General features: G+C 34.1%; 1 protein-coding gene across 3 annotated transcripts in view; it reads right to left on the minus strand.

Moving 5' to 3' along the window:
• LOC145263789 (spectrin beta chain-like) overlaps positions 1-17,040 on the minus strand; it is a 532,547-nt gene that overhangs the window by 147,298 nt on the left and 368,209 nt on the right. For all 3 annotated transcript variants that reach the window (XM_080120846.1, XM_080120847.1, XM_080120845.1), the window contains exons 44-51: positions 14,197-14,342; positions 11,337-11,451; positions 9,567-9,677; positions 8,615-8,797; positions 5,565-5,768; positions 3,397-3,546; positions 2,036-2,140; positions 344-438 (exon numbers count right to left, since the gene is read on the minus strand). In XM_080120846.1, the coding sequence (XP_079976972.1) occupies positions 344-438; positions 2,036-2,140; positions 3,397-3,546; positions 5,565-5,768; positions 8,615-8,797; positions 9,567-9,677; positions 11,337-11,451; positions 14,197-14,342 (1,109 nt within the window). The remainder of the gene's footprint in view (positions 1-343; positions 439-2,035; positions 2,141-3,396; positions 3,547-5,564; positions 5,769-8,614; positions 8,798-9,566; positions 9,678-11,336; positions 11,452-14,196; positions 14,343-17,040) is intronic.

Genomic DNA, 17,040 nt, shown 5'->3' on the forward strand with positions numbered 1-17,040 from the left:
ATGAAACATTCGTTGATCATTTAATTCTGGTCAATTTTGGGTCTTCCTGCTAGTAGAAATATATGGGTATAATAAACAAATGGATAAACACATAAGTAAATAAATTCAATTTCATACACTGTAGTTAGAGGAAGAGAGTTTTTTTTTTCAAAAATTACACAAAACCTTCACATGTTAAACATTGTTTTAAGAAAAACCCATATATTTTTGAAACTATCAAAGCATTTTTTGGATTTGTTTGCTTCTAAAATTGTTTACCTCCAACAGACTAAACACTAAGTCACACATTTATTTATCTAAGTCATAGATTCATTTATCTAATAAAAAAACAAAAACAACTTACTTTTTAATAACACTGTCCATTTGTTCTTTAACATCAGTTGAGCCAAAGTTTCCAGTCTTCAAGAGTTCATTCCCTTGAACTTTGACGCTCTCCAACTGAAAAGAAAAATTAACATTTGAAAAGAGGAAAATTCAATACCAAACAATTATTCACTTTATTAGTATGGTTATCAAGGCCGACACTAAGAAGTGCAGAATCCAATTAAAAAAATTGTTAGCAAAGGTCTCTCTCCACTACAAAAACTGAAGATCAACATGTTTATGAATTGTATGCTAGTCTCAGTCAAAATGCATTAAAGGATGAGGAGGTTGCATATCATTAGATGTTATGATTACACTTTTTGCTCATCAAAAACGGGCAAAAAGTATAGCCCGTTGATTTAAGATAAGTGCTTTATGCCAAACTGATGGCTGAATATGGTTAAATTTGCCCTCATGTTTGCATCAAATACTAATCCCTATTAATTCCTTACTGTGCATCGAATGGATACCATAAAACTTAGTTTATAGCAAAGGTCTATGCAAAATTTAAGCCAGATTGGGCCAGTAGTTTTCAAGAAAACTTCTAGAGTAAATGTCGTATTGTGGTAACTAATCTCTCTTAATCCAAAACTTTGCATTGAACGAATGCCATAATACTTAGTTTGCTGCACCTTATTTTAAAAGTTGATATAAAATTTCAGCCAGATCGACCCCGTAGTTTGTGATAAAAGTGGAACAGACAGACAGACAAAGAGAAATCTAATTAATAAAACTCATTATGTCCGTCTACATTTTTCAAAGAGTTGCAAGGTTGCAGAGAGGTTGCATTTTTGTTTTACTGTTATTTTTAAGTTTTCAACCAGTAAAATTGGCTGCTAAGGGATCAAAATTGAAAAAAAAATTGGAACTTGGCAAGTGTAAGTCAACTTAAAGCATGTACATATGCACAAATATACATTTATATATTAAAATCTATTCATTTTTAACTATAATTTATCTGACGATAGCTCAAACAGTAACGACTAATGCTGGAGTGCTAAATATTTTAACTTTGATTCTAGCTGATGATACTAAAGTCACATTTTTTTTTTTTTTACTTTTCAAATCGCTACAATATATTGGGTACAATATAATATTCAGTAGAGGATTGGCTTTATAATAATACAAAATGTCAATAAATAAAAATATCATAGTTAAGCATATTTTATAACTTGGCAATGCCAGTCACCTTGCTAATATAGATTAGCTAAAAAATTTAATTTTATTTGGATTAATATTCTCATAGTGTTATTCTCACAACATTTAAGTTTAACTTTCTTCAGGTGTATCCTGTCATACTCCAGAATCTTTATATCTGACCCTAGAACCTATAAAATAATTTTGAACTGAACGTTTTACCATGGGAGTAAACTGTTTTCATTCCATTAGCCATAACTGGGTAGAAGTCTTCAGCAATTTCTATTTAATTCTTAATTATTATTGCCTGTAGCAAGTATTTAACCATCAACTTTAAGAAGACTTTCACTGATTACTACTTAATTTCATCCATTGTGCCAAGTGTCCATCTTTTTTCCCAGCTTTGAAAGAATGATTAGGCAAACTTATGAGTAAAAACTTCTTCCTGGAGACCCCACCCCATCCCCTAAAAAAAAAAAAAAAAAACCTACATAATGTTGTAAAAAAAAAAAAAAAGAAAAAAGAAGTTTCATACCTTTTCTTCTTGTGCTTCAACCACTTTTGCAAACGCAGTGTGTTTTCGTTTTAATGCCTCCACTTGTTCAACAGTAAGTCCAAAATCAGTGCTGCTCAGGTATGCCTAAAAAGGTAAAGATTGATCCAAAAATTATATTTATAGATTAAGAGACAGTCGCTTTTTGGTTACTTATAAAATTTGATTTTCTTATTTAAAAATAAAACTACTTGATCAATTTCCAATGATTTTTGGAATATGATATGTTTGTTTTGTCATGGATACCTTATGTTGCATAACAAGGCCAGGCAGTGCAGGGTTTTGTGAAGCCAAGTAATGCAGATTTTTTGCGAAAGACAAAGGACAACTTTTAAGGTAAATGCATTTCATTTTTTATCCACTGACATAAAATGACACACGTCAAGCAAAACAAAGAAAATCCTGATTTTTTGCAAAAAACGTTTTATTTTGGGTCAAAAGACAAGACACAGAAACGCTGACTGGTGAACAGAGTGGTTGTCAGCATTCTTCCATCGTTACCAACCCCAATCACATCTCTCGCTCTCTGCTCACAGTTTGTCAAAATAAAGGCATTTTTGTAAACATCAAGAATCGTTCGTTGTCATGGAAACAAATATACATTCACACGCACAAAATGATGGTTAATTATTAAAGTTAAGAATCAAATAAAATATGTTTGTCTTAAAATAGGATTCACACTGTAGAAGGCAACAAAGGTCAACAAAAAGAAAATTAAGACGTAAGCAGGTTTTTGTCTCACACACAGATACAAAGAGAGACACGTCTGCTTTTATTTACATTATGAGACTGAGTGAGAAAAACATCAACTTACTTGTTTATATATCACCTTAAGTATCTTATATAAAGAAAAGGAACTATCCTTCACATGTTTCAAGGGAGACAACTCTTACAATTTTCACAGATTAAACCATGATCTCAGCTAAATTCTATGTTTACACTGATAATTTCTAATACAAAAAACATGCAAAGCGATTTTATACATACATTTTCTGCACTCACATACTACAGCACATACATCATAGATTTTTTATTTATTCTTGATATTTTTTAATATAGGGGACATTCTGGATAAGAACCTCTTTTTTCTTAAATACTTATTCATGATGTTTGCTTTTATTTTTCACTCAGGATGGAAATTACATTGCTGATGCCAGTTTCCTATTATTTGAACAGATTCTATTGAATCCATAGAGAGGACTCAGAGGTACTATGACTCTGGGCCAGAGTGGACCTAGGAGCAGTGGTAACTAACGGATCACTTCACATTCCTTAAAGCACCCAGGAAAGTTTTATAAACATTTACAAAAAAAAAAAAAAAGAAAAAAAAAGCTTTTTCTTACTTCTTGAGTTGAAGATATACGATTCAGTTGATTAACATCCCTCAGGAAATTGTGAAGCTTATGCAATTGGTCCAGTTCAACTTTACGTTTATTCCAAAGTTTTTGCAGTTTTTCTTGCATCAATAACACTTGATCAACTTTATCTTGGATCTGAAAAAAATATAAATAAAAAAAAATGGTGGAACAAAAAAAAAAAAAATTTCAATAAAAGAATGTTAAAACTAATATGGAACATAGTTTCATCATTCAAAAAAAATTGAATAAAAGAATGTTAAAACTAATATGGAACATAGTTTCATCATTCAAAAAAATTTCAATAAAAGAATGTTAAAACTAATATGGAACATAGTTTCATCATTCAAAAAAAATTGAATAAAAAGAATGTTAAAACTAATATGGAACATAGTTTCATCATTCAAAAAAAATTGAATAAAAAGAATGTTAAAACTAATATGGAATATAGTTTCATCATTCAAAAAAATTTCAATAAAAGAATGTTAAAACTAATATGGAATATAGTTTCATCATTCAACAACAAAAAAATATACGAAATAAAATAATTAAATTAAGTACAAAAGAATTCCTAAAGAGACAATATGGTAAAGAGTGACTGCACAAGGCATCTACAGTGAAGCAAGGATTACACAATCTCAACCACACTTCATTTTAATTTGCATTGTTTGATTCTAACAGCAAAGCGAAGTCTAGGATGACTCTATTGGTTTGGTTTAGTGCAGTTTTGTTTTATGGCATATCAACCTTTTTTGGATTTTTTAATGTTGAATCCAATAATCTTTAAAAAAGAAAGAATTTTTTATGTTTCAAATTGTTTATATTTCAGATATTTATTTATGGTGTTTGGTTTGGTGGTTTTGTTTTATGACATAGCAACTCATTTTGGGTTGATTTTAACAAAAAGGTCTTTATGCTTCAAGTTCTTTATATCTTCAAATATTCATTTACAGCTTAGTTCAAATATTAATTCATGATGTTTAGTTTGGATGTTTTTCCAAGAAAAATTGTTTTTGCTTTTGGTTTTGCAGAACATGAATGAGTTAAACAAAATGAAATGAAAAAAAAAAAAAAAAAAAAACATCAACGTTTGATGCATTTAAGTCCAGAAACCGATATCTTCAAACAGCCTGATCTGGTGGCATTGGTATTGGATGACTTGAGACAATGCGAGGAAAAGCAGAGAAAAACTAGACATTCTGAAGTTTTCTTTCTAGACTAATTGCATAATGAAAGAGTTGAGTGTCTAGTCATTGTACTATTTAATTTGCAGAAGTTATACAGACTTATACTATTTTTTTTTCAAGGGTATTAAGAAAAGTCATATAGCCTGACAGAACTTGAACTTAGCATTCTAAGTTTACAGCATGAATCGGTACCAATTATAGAATTAAATAAAACAAAAAAATGGAATTATTTAAATTTTTCTACATTGATTAAGTTATTTTTATGGACAGTTTTGAGACAGCTACAGTAGTTAGGTACACTCTTGGATTTGCAATGATTGACAACAATTAAAGTTGCAGATAGTTGTAAGTTTGACAAAGGTAGGTTGTGGTTTGGAGTGGATGGGGAAATGAATTGATCAATCATCTGACAAACACATCCTCGACAGCAGATGTAGATGTGGACCTTAGCATGTAGAAGGTCAATGATGTCACATACACACACACACACACACACAAAAACAAAGGTATAGAAAATATGGTTGTTGAAGAGACAATGGAAAGGATATTGTTCACCAAGTAAGACAAAAGGAAGTTGAGGTGGGATTTTTGGTCAAGGTGGGAAACGAATTGATCAACTGACAAACATAGCCTTAATAGACATAGATGTAGACCTTAGCATACAGAGAGTCGATGGTGTCACATACACACCCAGAGTGCAATTGATATTTGCAGAATGTTGAAGAGTTTGTATTTGTTGCGATTTTTTTATTTTTAAACTTGTAAATCCGTGCGCGCCTCCTCAACAACTGCAGATATGAACGGCGACGACACGGCCAGAAGAGAAGCTGAAAGAAAAGAAAACCTCGGAAAGTGTATTGGGATTGGCGATGTTGTCAAGCGGGAATGACACAGTATTAAAGTTTCAGGATCTTAAAAAACGAAAAAAAAAAAAAAAAAAAAAAAAAAAAAAAAAACGTCATTTCCTACCTCATTTTTGGCGTAGTGGTCGTTGTCCATCATTTGAGTACCAGCATCGGCAATTTGCAAGAATTTATCTTGCCGCGCCTCAATTTCAGCCTTCAGTTCTTGATGTCGATTCTCCAAGATGAGCAACGACTGCAGATCTCTCACCTGTATCTCCGCAGTCATTTCACGTTCCATTTCATTAGCGGCACTTAATAATTCTCGCACCTGGAAAAAACAGAATAAGCAGAATGATATATAAACTGAAACAATTGTCGCATGTAAAACTACCGATACGTCATGGAGATTAGTATTTTTTGAAGGAGGTTTCGTAATGTTATATTTTAGGATCTTATGTCAGTAAGTAGCAATTATGTTAACTAGTATGAATTTTGACTAGGGTTACATTAAGTACATGTCAGGATGACCTGGTGGCAAACAGAAATAGATCCAGTGCACCTAGCATGATTGATGCAAGGATTCAAAGGTTAACTGTCAAGACACAAAGCGCCAGAAATGTCGATGTTGATTAGATAGAAATTTATATCACATTTTCAGGGTACAAGACAGTTCGAGTTAAGGAAATGGCCAGATAAGAAATGCCTAACAATATAGAAATCTAAGTGAATATTTGATTGAGACATGTTCATTTATCGACCACTTTAAGGTTAAGTAAGAAAATTAAGAACGAATTAATTTTAGCCTTGCTTTTATAAGGAATTAATTTTTGGTCTCTCCCTCTCATGAACAAACTTTCTCTCCCCAATAAAACCTTTGAAACTGCAACAAGTTTCCATTGTTCCATGCATGAGTTTTGTTCGCTGAAGTTAACTACTTAAGCCTGGATCAAAAATTTTCTTACTTTTCACTGTAGCTGCAATTTTTGTCGGACAAAAACCTAATTGTTAACTGTTCTCACTCATTTTTCCATCATTTTACTGTTGTCCATGCATTGTCAATTTAACACGTTATATAATTCTTCTTTAATGAATGTTACAAAAATACAAAAATTTCAATTTTTTTTCCCCCCTATTTTTACCAAAATTGCAGGAAACTGAATCCAGAATCATACTAATTAGTAGCTGCATAATTGGTCACTGTATGGCACACCCAAAAACATGGTGCGGGGCAGAGGGCCTCATCACACCCTGAGCATGGTTTCCTTTCTCCTACTTTTGGAATAACACACAGCGCAGCGATTCTGTGGGTGCTGCTGCTTTTCAGATAGAAGGAGGACTTATGATTTTAGTGCAGTATTTTACATGAACTTTTGGTGTGTAAATTTTGTGTATATATAAGTCATAGAACTGCGGGAATGGTTTGAGTTTGTATATATATATATATATATATATATATATATATATATATACGCCATATGGGCTTAACTGGTTAAACAACCAATCAACATTAGTCAATGCACAATCATATAGAGAACAGCACACACAGAAAGGCTGCAACTAAAAGAGAAAATCAGCAGCAACCCACACATGCACGTAAAAAGACTCATTGATCGAGTGAGTGAGTGTGTTTGCTTAATGGTATTTCAACCTCTCTCGTTGATCAATTTGTTTCTTGATCCACAAGTGCAGCATGTACACATTTGGTGTAAAAATACGATATACGCTTCTTTTCATTTAACGTTTTCAAACATCTTTTCGAATTCACTATCTTAATCTTCAGATTGTTGAAAGCTAATTGTAATAGCGTTGCCGTTATGTGTACTTCAATGGATCTCTTGCTTTAAATGTCTTTTTATTATCATTCCTTTTCTAGCTAATCTCTTCTAGTGATCTCATATATATTCGGTTTGTGTCAAAATCAAAATACATTATAATAATTGTAGAGTTGAATGTAATAATCAAAGAAGAAAGCGCCCGCGTCTTAGGACCGACTGACCCGTGCTCGACCGCCGTTGGCACGGAACCCTTCTCCACTTCGGTCTTCGAAGGTCTCGTTCGAATATTTGCTACTGCCATTGAGATCTGCACCCGTGGTTTGCTCCATCCGGGCTCGCGCCCTAGGCTTTCGACTGCGGGTACAGATCTCGGTGGTAGTAGCAAATATCTTGCTATTTACCAGCCCATTTAACTGCATGTAAAAAAATGATAGTTTTAGAACAATGAAGATGAAGTAGTCCAATCAATCCCCCTTCATAGGAGTGCCCGCAACAAATGACCACACCCACATTCGTGGACCAGAAGTGGAGAAGGGTTCCGTGCCAACGGCGGTTGAGCATGGCTCAGCCGGTCCTAAGACGCGGGCACTTTCTTTCTCAACTTCTAGCATGTCTTTCTAATAAAATGCCTGTTGGCAGACACAGTGGGCGGAAGACGTGCTGGAAGTTGAGGAAGAAAGCGCCCGCGTCTTAGGACCGACTGACCCGTGCTTGACCGCCATTGGCACGGAACCCTTCTCCACTTCTGGTCCACGAATGTGGCCGTGGTCGTAGGTTGCGGGCACTCCTACAAATGGGAATTGCCTGGACTACTTCATCTTCTGAGAGCTCTAATGAAGATGAAGTAGTCCAGCCAATCCCCCTTTAAATTAATCCACATCACCATTCTTGCTACTGCCAGGATAGCTAGAAAAACAATTTTTTTTTCTCCCTACACAGCGATTTTGTGGCGATTCTGTTCTTTTGTGGGGGTTCTCAATATCCTTAGTATAGCAGCTGTGTCCAAACCAAACTTCATGTCCACCCGAGCAACGCCGGGTAGCCATGCTAGTTCTAAATAAGCACCAAAATAGCAAAAGAGAAATAGATAAATTGAGAAAGAGAAATAAAATTTGAAAGAACGACAAAAAATAAGAAGGTAAGGCCCTAGCGATTTTGCAAAAAAAAAAAAAAATCAGCTTTTCTTAAAAATACAGATTTCAACAATAACAAAATAAAAAGCAGAGAGCTCAAATCCATGGAAAGCTCTAGCAATTTAAGCTGAAATCTATTTTTCTTGGATTTAAAGAAAAAAAGGCAGAATTCCACCAAGAAATGGAGAACACACACTGCTGATTAATGAATGAAAATATTAGTGTATAGTTGATATCCAGTTTTTATTTCCAAATTTAAAACTTACCGAAGCTTGGAACCGATGATAATCTGCAGCTTGCAGCAACTTTGCTTTACGATCCTCTGCCATCTTTTGAAGTTCACTCCAATTATCAAGAACATCGGAACGTGACATGGCAATCTCATCTCTTAGTTGGCCACTTGGATATTCCTTCAGCAGGTCGGCGGTGTCATCCATCAGAACTTGTAACTGAAGCAAAAAAAAACAGAATTCTTAACGATTTGAGAACAAGGCATTTCTTTAAAATGACTCTTTTAGAAAAAATAAAGTAAACAAGTTTTATGATCTGGATTTTTAAATTATGGTAAAATATTTATGACAAGAAACGGAAGTACATAATTAAACGACCCGGATGTTAGCATGACACAGAAAAGTAACACACGCTATCGTATTAATATATAGATACTACTACTACGACTACTACTAATAATAATTCCTTTAAGAATATGATAAATTTCTTCAGTAAAAATATCTGTTGGGAAAATGTTTTGTCGGAAACATCAAATCATCTACCACCGTATAGAAAACAGGGGAAGTAATTCAACAATGAAATGTTTTGAGAAATATGCAAAGCTTTCTAGTATCTCTACATTGACGGAGTGTGATTTTATTGTTTGTTGGGCGGGGGGGGGGTATTAATATAGAGGGGACAGGTGCAATAAGTGCATTGCAGCAGATTCCGATAAAGTACTTGTAAAACAAACGCATTGCGATAATGAGGACAGGGGCAAGAGCAAGACTTATTGGGTTAGAGATTGTTTTTTTTTTTAATTTGACCCTTAATCAAGAAGATGCACCAGTCCAGACGTGGCAACAATACTCCAAAATCAATGTTTGTCTTAATCAAGGGATAAAAAAAAGGTTATAATTTATTTGAAGTTGACTTGAATTTTATTTTTGAGAGATACAATTACTCGTATGTTCAAGGTTGCAAAGCAGAAAAAACTTCAAAACAAACCTGAGCATCCAATGCCATCAAATCATTCTCAAAACCTTCATGTTTTTTTAGGTAACTTTCGGTGGAGTGGATATCTCGACCCAAATCTTCAGGAATAATACCACATTTCTCCTGAAAGATAAATAGTAAATACAACAGAATTAAAATGGGAAGAAGGAAGAGAGGGGGTGGGACAAAAAAGGACAGATGGGCAAAGAGAATGAGGATGAAGACAAAGATGACATGGGGGTGGGTAGACAAGGAGGACATGGGGTGAGAAGAGATAGACAAAACAAAAATAAGGTAAGACAGAATAGATAAAGAGGACGGTGGGGGAGGGGGAAGATAAAGAGGATGGTGAGGTGGGGAGAGGGGGGGAAGATAAAGAGGACGGTGGCATGGGGGGATAGGCTAGAAGATTGTGGGTGGGGGATAGGCAAAGAGGATAGTGGGGTGGGGGATAGGCAAAGAGGACGGTGAGGTGGGGGATAGACAAAAAGGACAGTGGGGTGGGGGATAGACAAAGAGGACGGTGGGGTGGGGGGATAGACAAAGAGGTCGGTGGGGTGGGGGGATAGACAAAGAGGACGGTGGGGTGGGGGGATAGACAAAGAGGACGGTGGGGTGGGGTGGGGTGGGGGAATAGACAAAGAGGATGGTGGGGTGGGGGATAGACAAAAAGGACGGTGGGGTGGGGGATAGACAAAAAGGACGGTGGGTGGGGGGGGGATAGACAAAGAGGATGGTGGGATGGAGGGATAGGCAAAGAGAATGAGGGGTGAGGAATAGATGCTATATATTGAAGGGGACAGCTCCTGGTATTTAGAGAAATGAAGTAATTAGGATTTAAAATAATATTAAAGGAGAATCGAAGCTAGTGATCAAAAGTTAAAAAGAAGACATATCATGTAGATGGCATTTCAGGAATGCAATGGAATTATCCATTGTAGTAAAAATTCACTATAAAAACAAAGTTGGGTCAGAGGAATAATGAACAATCAGTTAAGAAATGTTCTTTGTGTTGTCAGAAAAACATGTAAGAGTCATATGTAACATGGAAAATACACATGAAAAACCGTTCACATGTTTAAGCACGTTCTGATGTCACAAAGAAAGATAACTCAATGTATTCAGTTCAGTTAGGGTTAAAAATCAGTTTAGTTGAGTTGACAGAGTCGGGAGAGCTGAGTTAGCCTAAGCCCCTTTTGGTGGCGAGGCAGAAAGGAAGACTAGACAATGTAGAAATCTAAAAGGCATCGAATTCCCACCATTCTCATCATCAGTTGGAATAAATGTCTTCATGTCTTTGTCTTTGTCGTCATTTCAACCACAAGGTAATGTGTTTTTGTCTTCGTCTAGAACAATGAACTTTATAGGAAACCCCTTCTACAGGTATTATTCGTACCCATCATCAATAATGTATTTCTTTTGTGTTTGAAAAGAACTATTACTAGTTTCTCTCTTCACCTATATCAGCCTCCTCTTAATAATATGAACTCACCAAGAAATTGTCTAGTCATCATCGCCATATAACTTGTTATATAAACAATGTCTCATTCTTCATTATCCGTCTCGACTATGAACCACCCCGTTACACAAGACATTGATTTAATATCCCCACTATTCAAAATATACAAAGTGGATGAGGGGTGGAAGTTAAAGAGGAAGAGGGTAGACAAAGGCAAAGAGAAGGAAAGAAAAAGTAAAGGCAAAAACACAAAACAAAAAAAAAAAGATCAAAAGGTTGTGGGATTAGAAGGATTAGCTTTAAAACTAACTCGCGCATCATACCTGTATTCTCTCACGGGCTTCTGCAACGTCTCTGTTGAAACGATGTAACTCACTGGCAGCCACTAATTTCTGGTGTCGGTTTTCAATCTGTGTAAGAAGCTTGTGCCAAGCTTCACTGAAAAATTGAAAAAAGACACTTCATAAAATCTTTTTATCAACAAAAATTTTGAGGTGGTAAAAAAAAAAAAAAAAAAAAAAAAAATCAGCCAAAGAGAAAAAAATCAGCAAAAAAAACAAAACAAAAAAAAGAAAAGAAATCAGCAAAAAATAAAACTTTTTCAATAATTCCATGTGACTATGCCCATCCTTCAAACTTAATTCGAGCCAGCTATTTTTTTAAATCTAAAATTTCTAGAAGATAGTTCAATGTCTTAAAAGATAGTGAGATGACGTTAGGTTTTTGCAGTTCTTGCAATGAGATGCCAACATCCTTCTACATACAGTGCCTGGTATTTCCAAATGGTCACCCATCTGGTGCTGACCAGGCTCAACGTTGCTTAACTTTGGTGTTCTAATGAGAACCAGTGTGCCAACATTATGCCTCAGATGATAGGTCATGCACTAAACCTATCAGATGCAGTCAAATCAGCATCCTCATTCAACTTGCATTTTTGCTTTCCACCTGGCTTTATATATATATATATATATATATATATATATATATATATATATATGAGCAAACAGTTAATAAAACATGTTAAAAAACACTTTGAAAAAGAGTTAAAAACATATTTAATCTGAAAAGGAAACTCTTGATAAGTGGATAGTCCTTAATCCGCAGAGTTTTGAAGAAATACTTTCCTTCTCATCAGAGGGTAGGAATTAGCAAAATGCAGGATCGGATTTTGCATGCAAAAGTATTTGATGAAACAACAAGTAAGTCAAAGATCTTACTTAATACAAAAAAGTGAAGCAGAGAGAATATGGTGAAGAAAAAGGTGATTACATGTGAATGGATAGTCTGATGGAAGATAAATAATCCAGCGACGATAAAATCCAAATGTATTTTTTATTTTATATATATATATATATATATATATATATATATATATATATATATATATATATATGTGTGTGTGTGTGTGTGTGAAGAAATGCAGATATAAGAAAGAGGCTTAATGTTAACAGATCAATCAATGCCATTATTAAATCTATCATATAAAGGAACATTGTGTGTAGGAATTTGTTTCTAATAGACTCTACAACGGCTGGGCCTATTTTTATGAAATTTCACACAAATGTATCTGGCAGTGTTCCTTGATAGGTTTTGTATTGGAATTTTTTCGATAAGTATCGATAATCAAAAAAAAATCCAATCAAAGAAGGAACAGGCGATTTTGACATTTCTTTATTGAAACAAGTGCCACCAAACACAACACATTGCATAAACATGACTCATAAATTGCAGGACATTTTCTAACTCAATGGGAGGTCAGTGTATTGAATATGAAACAGCGACGATGGTGATGGAAGCAGAGGTGTGCGCACACACACACACACACACACTCACATTCCAGATGGATTTTGATCTACATTCTTGTATTCCATAAAAATGACCGGAATTGTAATTATCACAAAAGCAAAGGAACATTTATATTCCAGGTAGGGAGATTATGAATTGTGCAAAGTAAAACAAAAGAGAAGAATACAATATCTTAATATTTGCATTCCAGGAATGTGGATGGATGTCTATATAAAACAGAACATAAACAACTGAAAGAGAGAGAGAAAGAAAGAGAAGACTGACAGCCATCAAGCGTGATTGATATTTCTCCACATCGCGCGCACACACACACACACACAAACCAACCCCTACTACTAAACATCTCTCCCCCTTTATCAATGGGCAAAGGGTTAATTGTAAATAAAACTTTATATGTTGATAAATTTGTCTGTGTGGATTTTGAGAATAACAACAAAAGAATTGTCAGGTGCATATATCATTTCAGCAAGCATTAGAAAATTATATACACATTCAATAACGCAAACAAATCCAAAAGTTTTTGCTGTTTGTCGAAGAGGCATCTTAGACCATTGTAATATATTTTATGCATTCTGAAATATTCTTACTAATGTTGACCCCAAAACGGCCTTCTTTAGTTAACAGAAAGAGAGTCATCTTCCATCATGATAATGCTCGACCGTGCACAGCACGATTGACCAAATATTTTTTTAGGGGAATTCGGTTTGGAAATCTTGCACAATCTTGCATATTCTCCTGAACTAGGTCCCTTAAATTATCACTAATTTCAAGTTTAATAAAATCGTTTAGATGACCTTACGTTAACATCACGAAGAGATTGAACATTGTTTAGATTCATATTTCATATCAAGATCTAAAGAATTTTGCAAGCGAGGCATTTATAAGTTTATTGACAGATAGAATCAAGTTATAGAGAGCAACGTCCATTATTTATATTTAAATTGGAATTCATTCAGATGAGTATTATTTATTAATTTATTTTTTTGCGGACTATTATCCTCATCTTTTTTAGTTGTTGTTGTTTCACAACGTTTCGTCCAACTATTCCTGTGGCCTTTTGTCATCCCGTCTTTATCTCGTCACGGTTACAGCCTGACAAAGGCCAGAAGAATAGGTTGCCGAAACGCTGTGAAACAACAACTAAAAAGATGAGGATAATAGTCCGCAATAAAATAAATTAACGTCCATTATTGTTATGAATGAAGGTTAAAAAAAAAAAAAAAAGAAGATTATTATTATCATCAAAATGAAATTTTAAATAGTCAAGAAATTTTGCACGTATCTATTATATAACAAATGTTGTGGTGCATATTCTTCCTACAATTTGCACATTAAGTTAATCATAAAAAAACATATAAAAAAAACAAAAAAACTTACACTATTCTTCCTTGTGTGTCCCGTACCTCTGTAACATGAGGACCTTTGCCTTTGACCAGCGCATTGACCAATCTTTCGCATCGGTTCAAGCGTTCAAGACCTGCCTCAATGTTCCATTTGAATTCCTCAAATTTTGTTCGGAGAATCTAGAAATAATAAAAAAAAAAAAAAGAATATGAATTTACTAGCAGAACACCCGACATTGCCCAGTCACAAAATATGTTTAAATTATATTTTAATTGACCATATTTCACATACAGCCAATTCTCTACTGGTTATATTGAACCTGATTTATAGTAGTGATTTAAAAAGCTTAAAATATTATATGTACATGTGACTTGGGTGCTATCAGCTAAAATCAACACCAAAACATTTTTATTTCTAGCAGTATTTGCTACCATCTCAGCTAATGACACATGCAATATTTGCTACCATCTCAGCTAATGACACATGCAATATTTGCTACCATCTCAGCTAATGACACATGCAATATTTGCTACCATCTCAGCTAATGACACATGCAATATTTGCTACCATCTCAGCTAATGACACATGCAATATTTGCTACCATCTCAGCTAATGACACATGCAATATTTGCTACCATCTCAGCTAATGACACATGCAATATTTGCTACCATCTCAGCTAATGACACATGCAATATTTGCTACCATCTCAGCTAATGACACATGCAATATTTACTACCATCTCAGCTAATGGCACATGCAATATTTGCTACCATCTCAGCTAATGACACATGCAATATTTGCTACCATCTCAGCTAATGACACATGCAATATTTGCTACCATCTCAGCTAATGACACATGCATATCAAAACTTGACAAATTAATACAGTTAAACATAAATGCATATTTTAGCATGTTCAGAGCATACATATTATATCAAATTATGCCAAGTTCCAATTTTGCAATTTTGACCCCTTAGTAGCTCTTTTTCCAAACCCCCAAAACCACAGGTCCGAATACGCCATATATGAAGTTTCAAGTCAGTCAATAAAAAATTAACAGTGTAGTTTAGTAGAGACCATTCTGCATACAGACATGGTCACTTTTATAATATACTAGTAGTTCAGCCCGGCCCTATGTACTGTTCATAACTTTATGTGCATATGTATTATATATATATATATTAAAAAGTTTGACTCATGTACAGGTGACCTACATTTAAAATTTCAAGTGTTTAGACCTAAGATTGGCGGAGGAATTTAGTAGAGTCAGCAAAATTTTCAACCAAAAACTGATTAAAAAGATTGCCCTATGTCTGATTACACTTTATGTAAAATTTCAAATGTTTAGACCAAAAATTGGCCGAGTAATTTGGTAGAGACTGCAGAGGTCAATTTTTTTGTTTTTAACTTTGACCCCAATTGTGACCCCCTTAACATTTGTTTTGGGCTCAAATCAAATTAAAAAGTTTGATCCATGTCCAAGTAACCTACATCTAAAATTTCAAGTGGTTAGACCCAAAATTGGCAGAGTAGTTTGGTAGAGTTTTCAATGGTCAAATCGTTGAACTTTTACTCCTTGACAGCTAAATTTCTGGCCAAAAACTGATTAAAAAGATTTTCCCAAATCTCATTACCCCTTATGTAAAATCTTGAGTCTGTAGACTGAAAATTGACTGAGTAGTTTGGTAGGGAAATGTACAGACAATTTCACTTTTATAGACAGAGATAAAAACCAGTGGAAACTAGATATTTGTTCTTTCAAAAATAATGTGACAATGATTTTAATTTATGGACAATCACCTAATGTTAAAAAAAAAAAAAAAAAATAATAATACGCTCCTATATTCATTATCTCAGATGTGCAATGTTGTCATTTTAATTCATTAAATAAAGTATTAAAGAAATTGATGTGCTTGATGAGGTCGATTTGGTTGTATTTCTGTGTGAATAAAGCCAAAAATGGATGGTCACATTTGATGCTACTTAAACAAAACTGCTTTCCTTTAGCAACTACAAGAAACTTTTCCAACCACCGATTGTCATGACAGATAGCATCCTTCTTGAGAGTTCACACGTTCAAACTCGTCAGCCTGACATTCTCAATCAATATGGACTGGAATAAGTACATAAAAGATGTCGCCAAGGCTGTTGCAAAGAGGGTAAGCATCCTCTACCAGGTTAGAAAAGTCGGTGCTTGTTAAGACCGAGTTGGTACATTGATTTTTTAAATATCTCGTTTTAAGCAAAAACAATATTACGCACTTGATTGTCATGTCGAAAATAGTAATATATCTAAAAAGAATTACGAAAATTCATTGAGTAGAAAGTTATTTATAGTTGAAAGTCATTTTTATGTGAAATTAGGTAAAATTGCACTTTTCTTGGGCATTATAAAGTAGACTAAAGAGGGGACATAACTCGGACGAATATTTTGGTTTACTTGTTCATGGCGTGTAATATTTGTTGCATATAGCAATAGACTATTCTAAGTAAAAACACAATATAAATTGTTCTGCTCGAATTTTTCTCATTTTTGGATATAATACCATTTTCGACATGACAATTAAGTATGTGATATTGTTTTTGCTTAAAACGACATAAAAAATTGATTTGTCAACTATCTTAACAAGCACCGCAATTGATCAAAGGGAAGTAACTCTGTATGGCCGAATATGGAATTACTCCACATTTTTCTTTTTAAGATGGCGTCATTTTGGAAATCTTTTTAGGTAAATAAAATAATTTCTCACACAAATTAAATCAAATTACATTTCTACTAGCTAAGAATATGTGCCAACATTACACAAAAATAAAAAAAAAATTTTTTTTAACAATCAAAAAGAAAACGATAAACTAAAAACAAAAAACAAAATTAG

This window comes from Euprymna scolopes, chromosome 39 (assembly GCF_053919585.1).
Source record: "Euprymna scolopes isolate OS-2025 chromosome 39, ASM5391958v1, whole genome shotgun sequence".
In the NCBI taxonomy this organism is placed as follows: Eukaryota; Metazoa; Mollusca; class Cephalopoda; order Sepiida; family Sepiolidae; genus Euprymna; species Euprymna scolopes.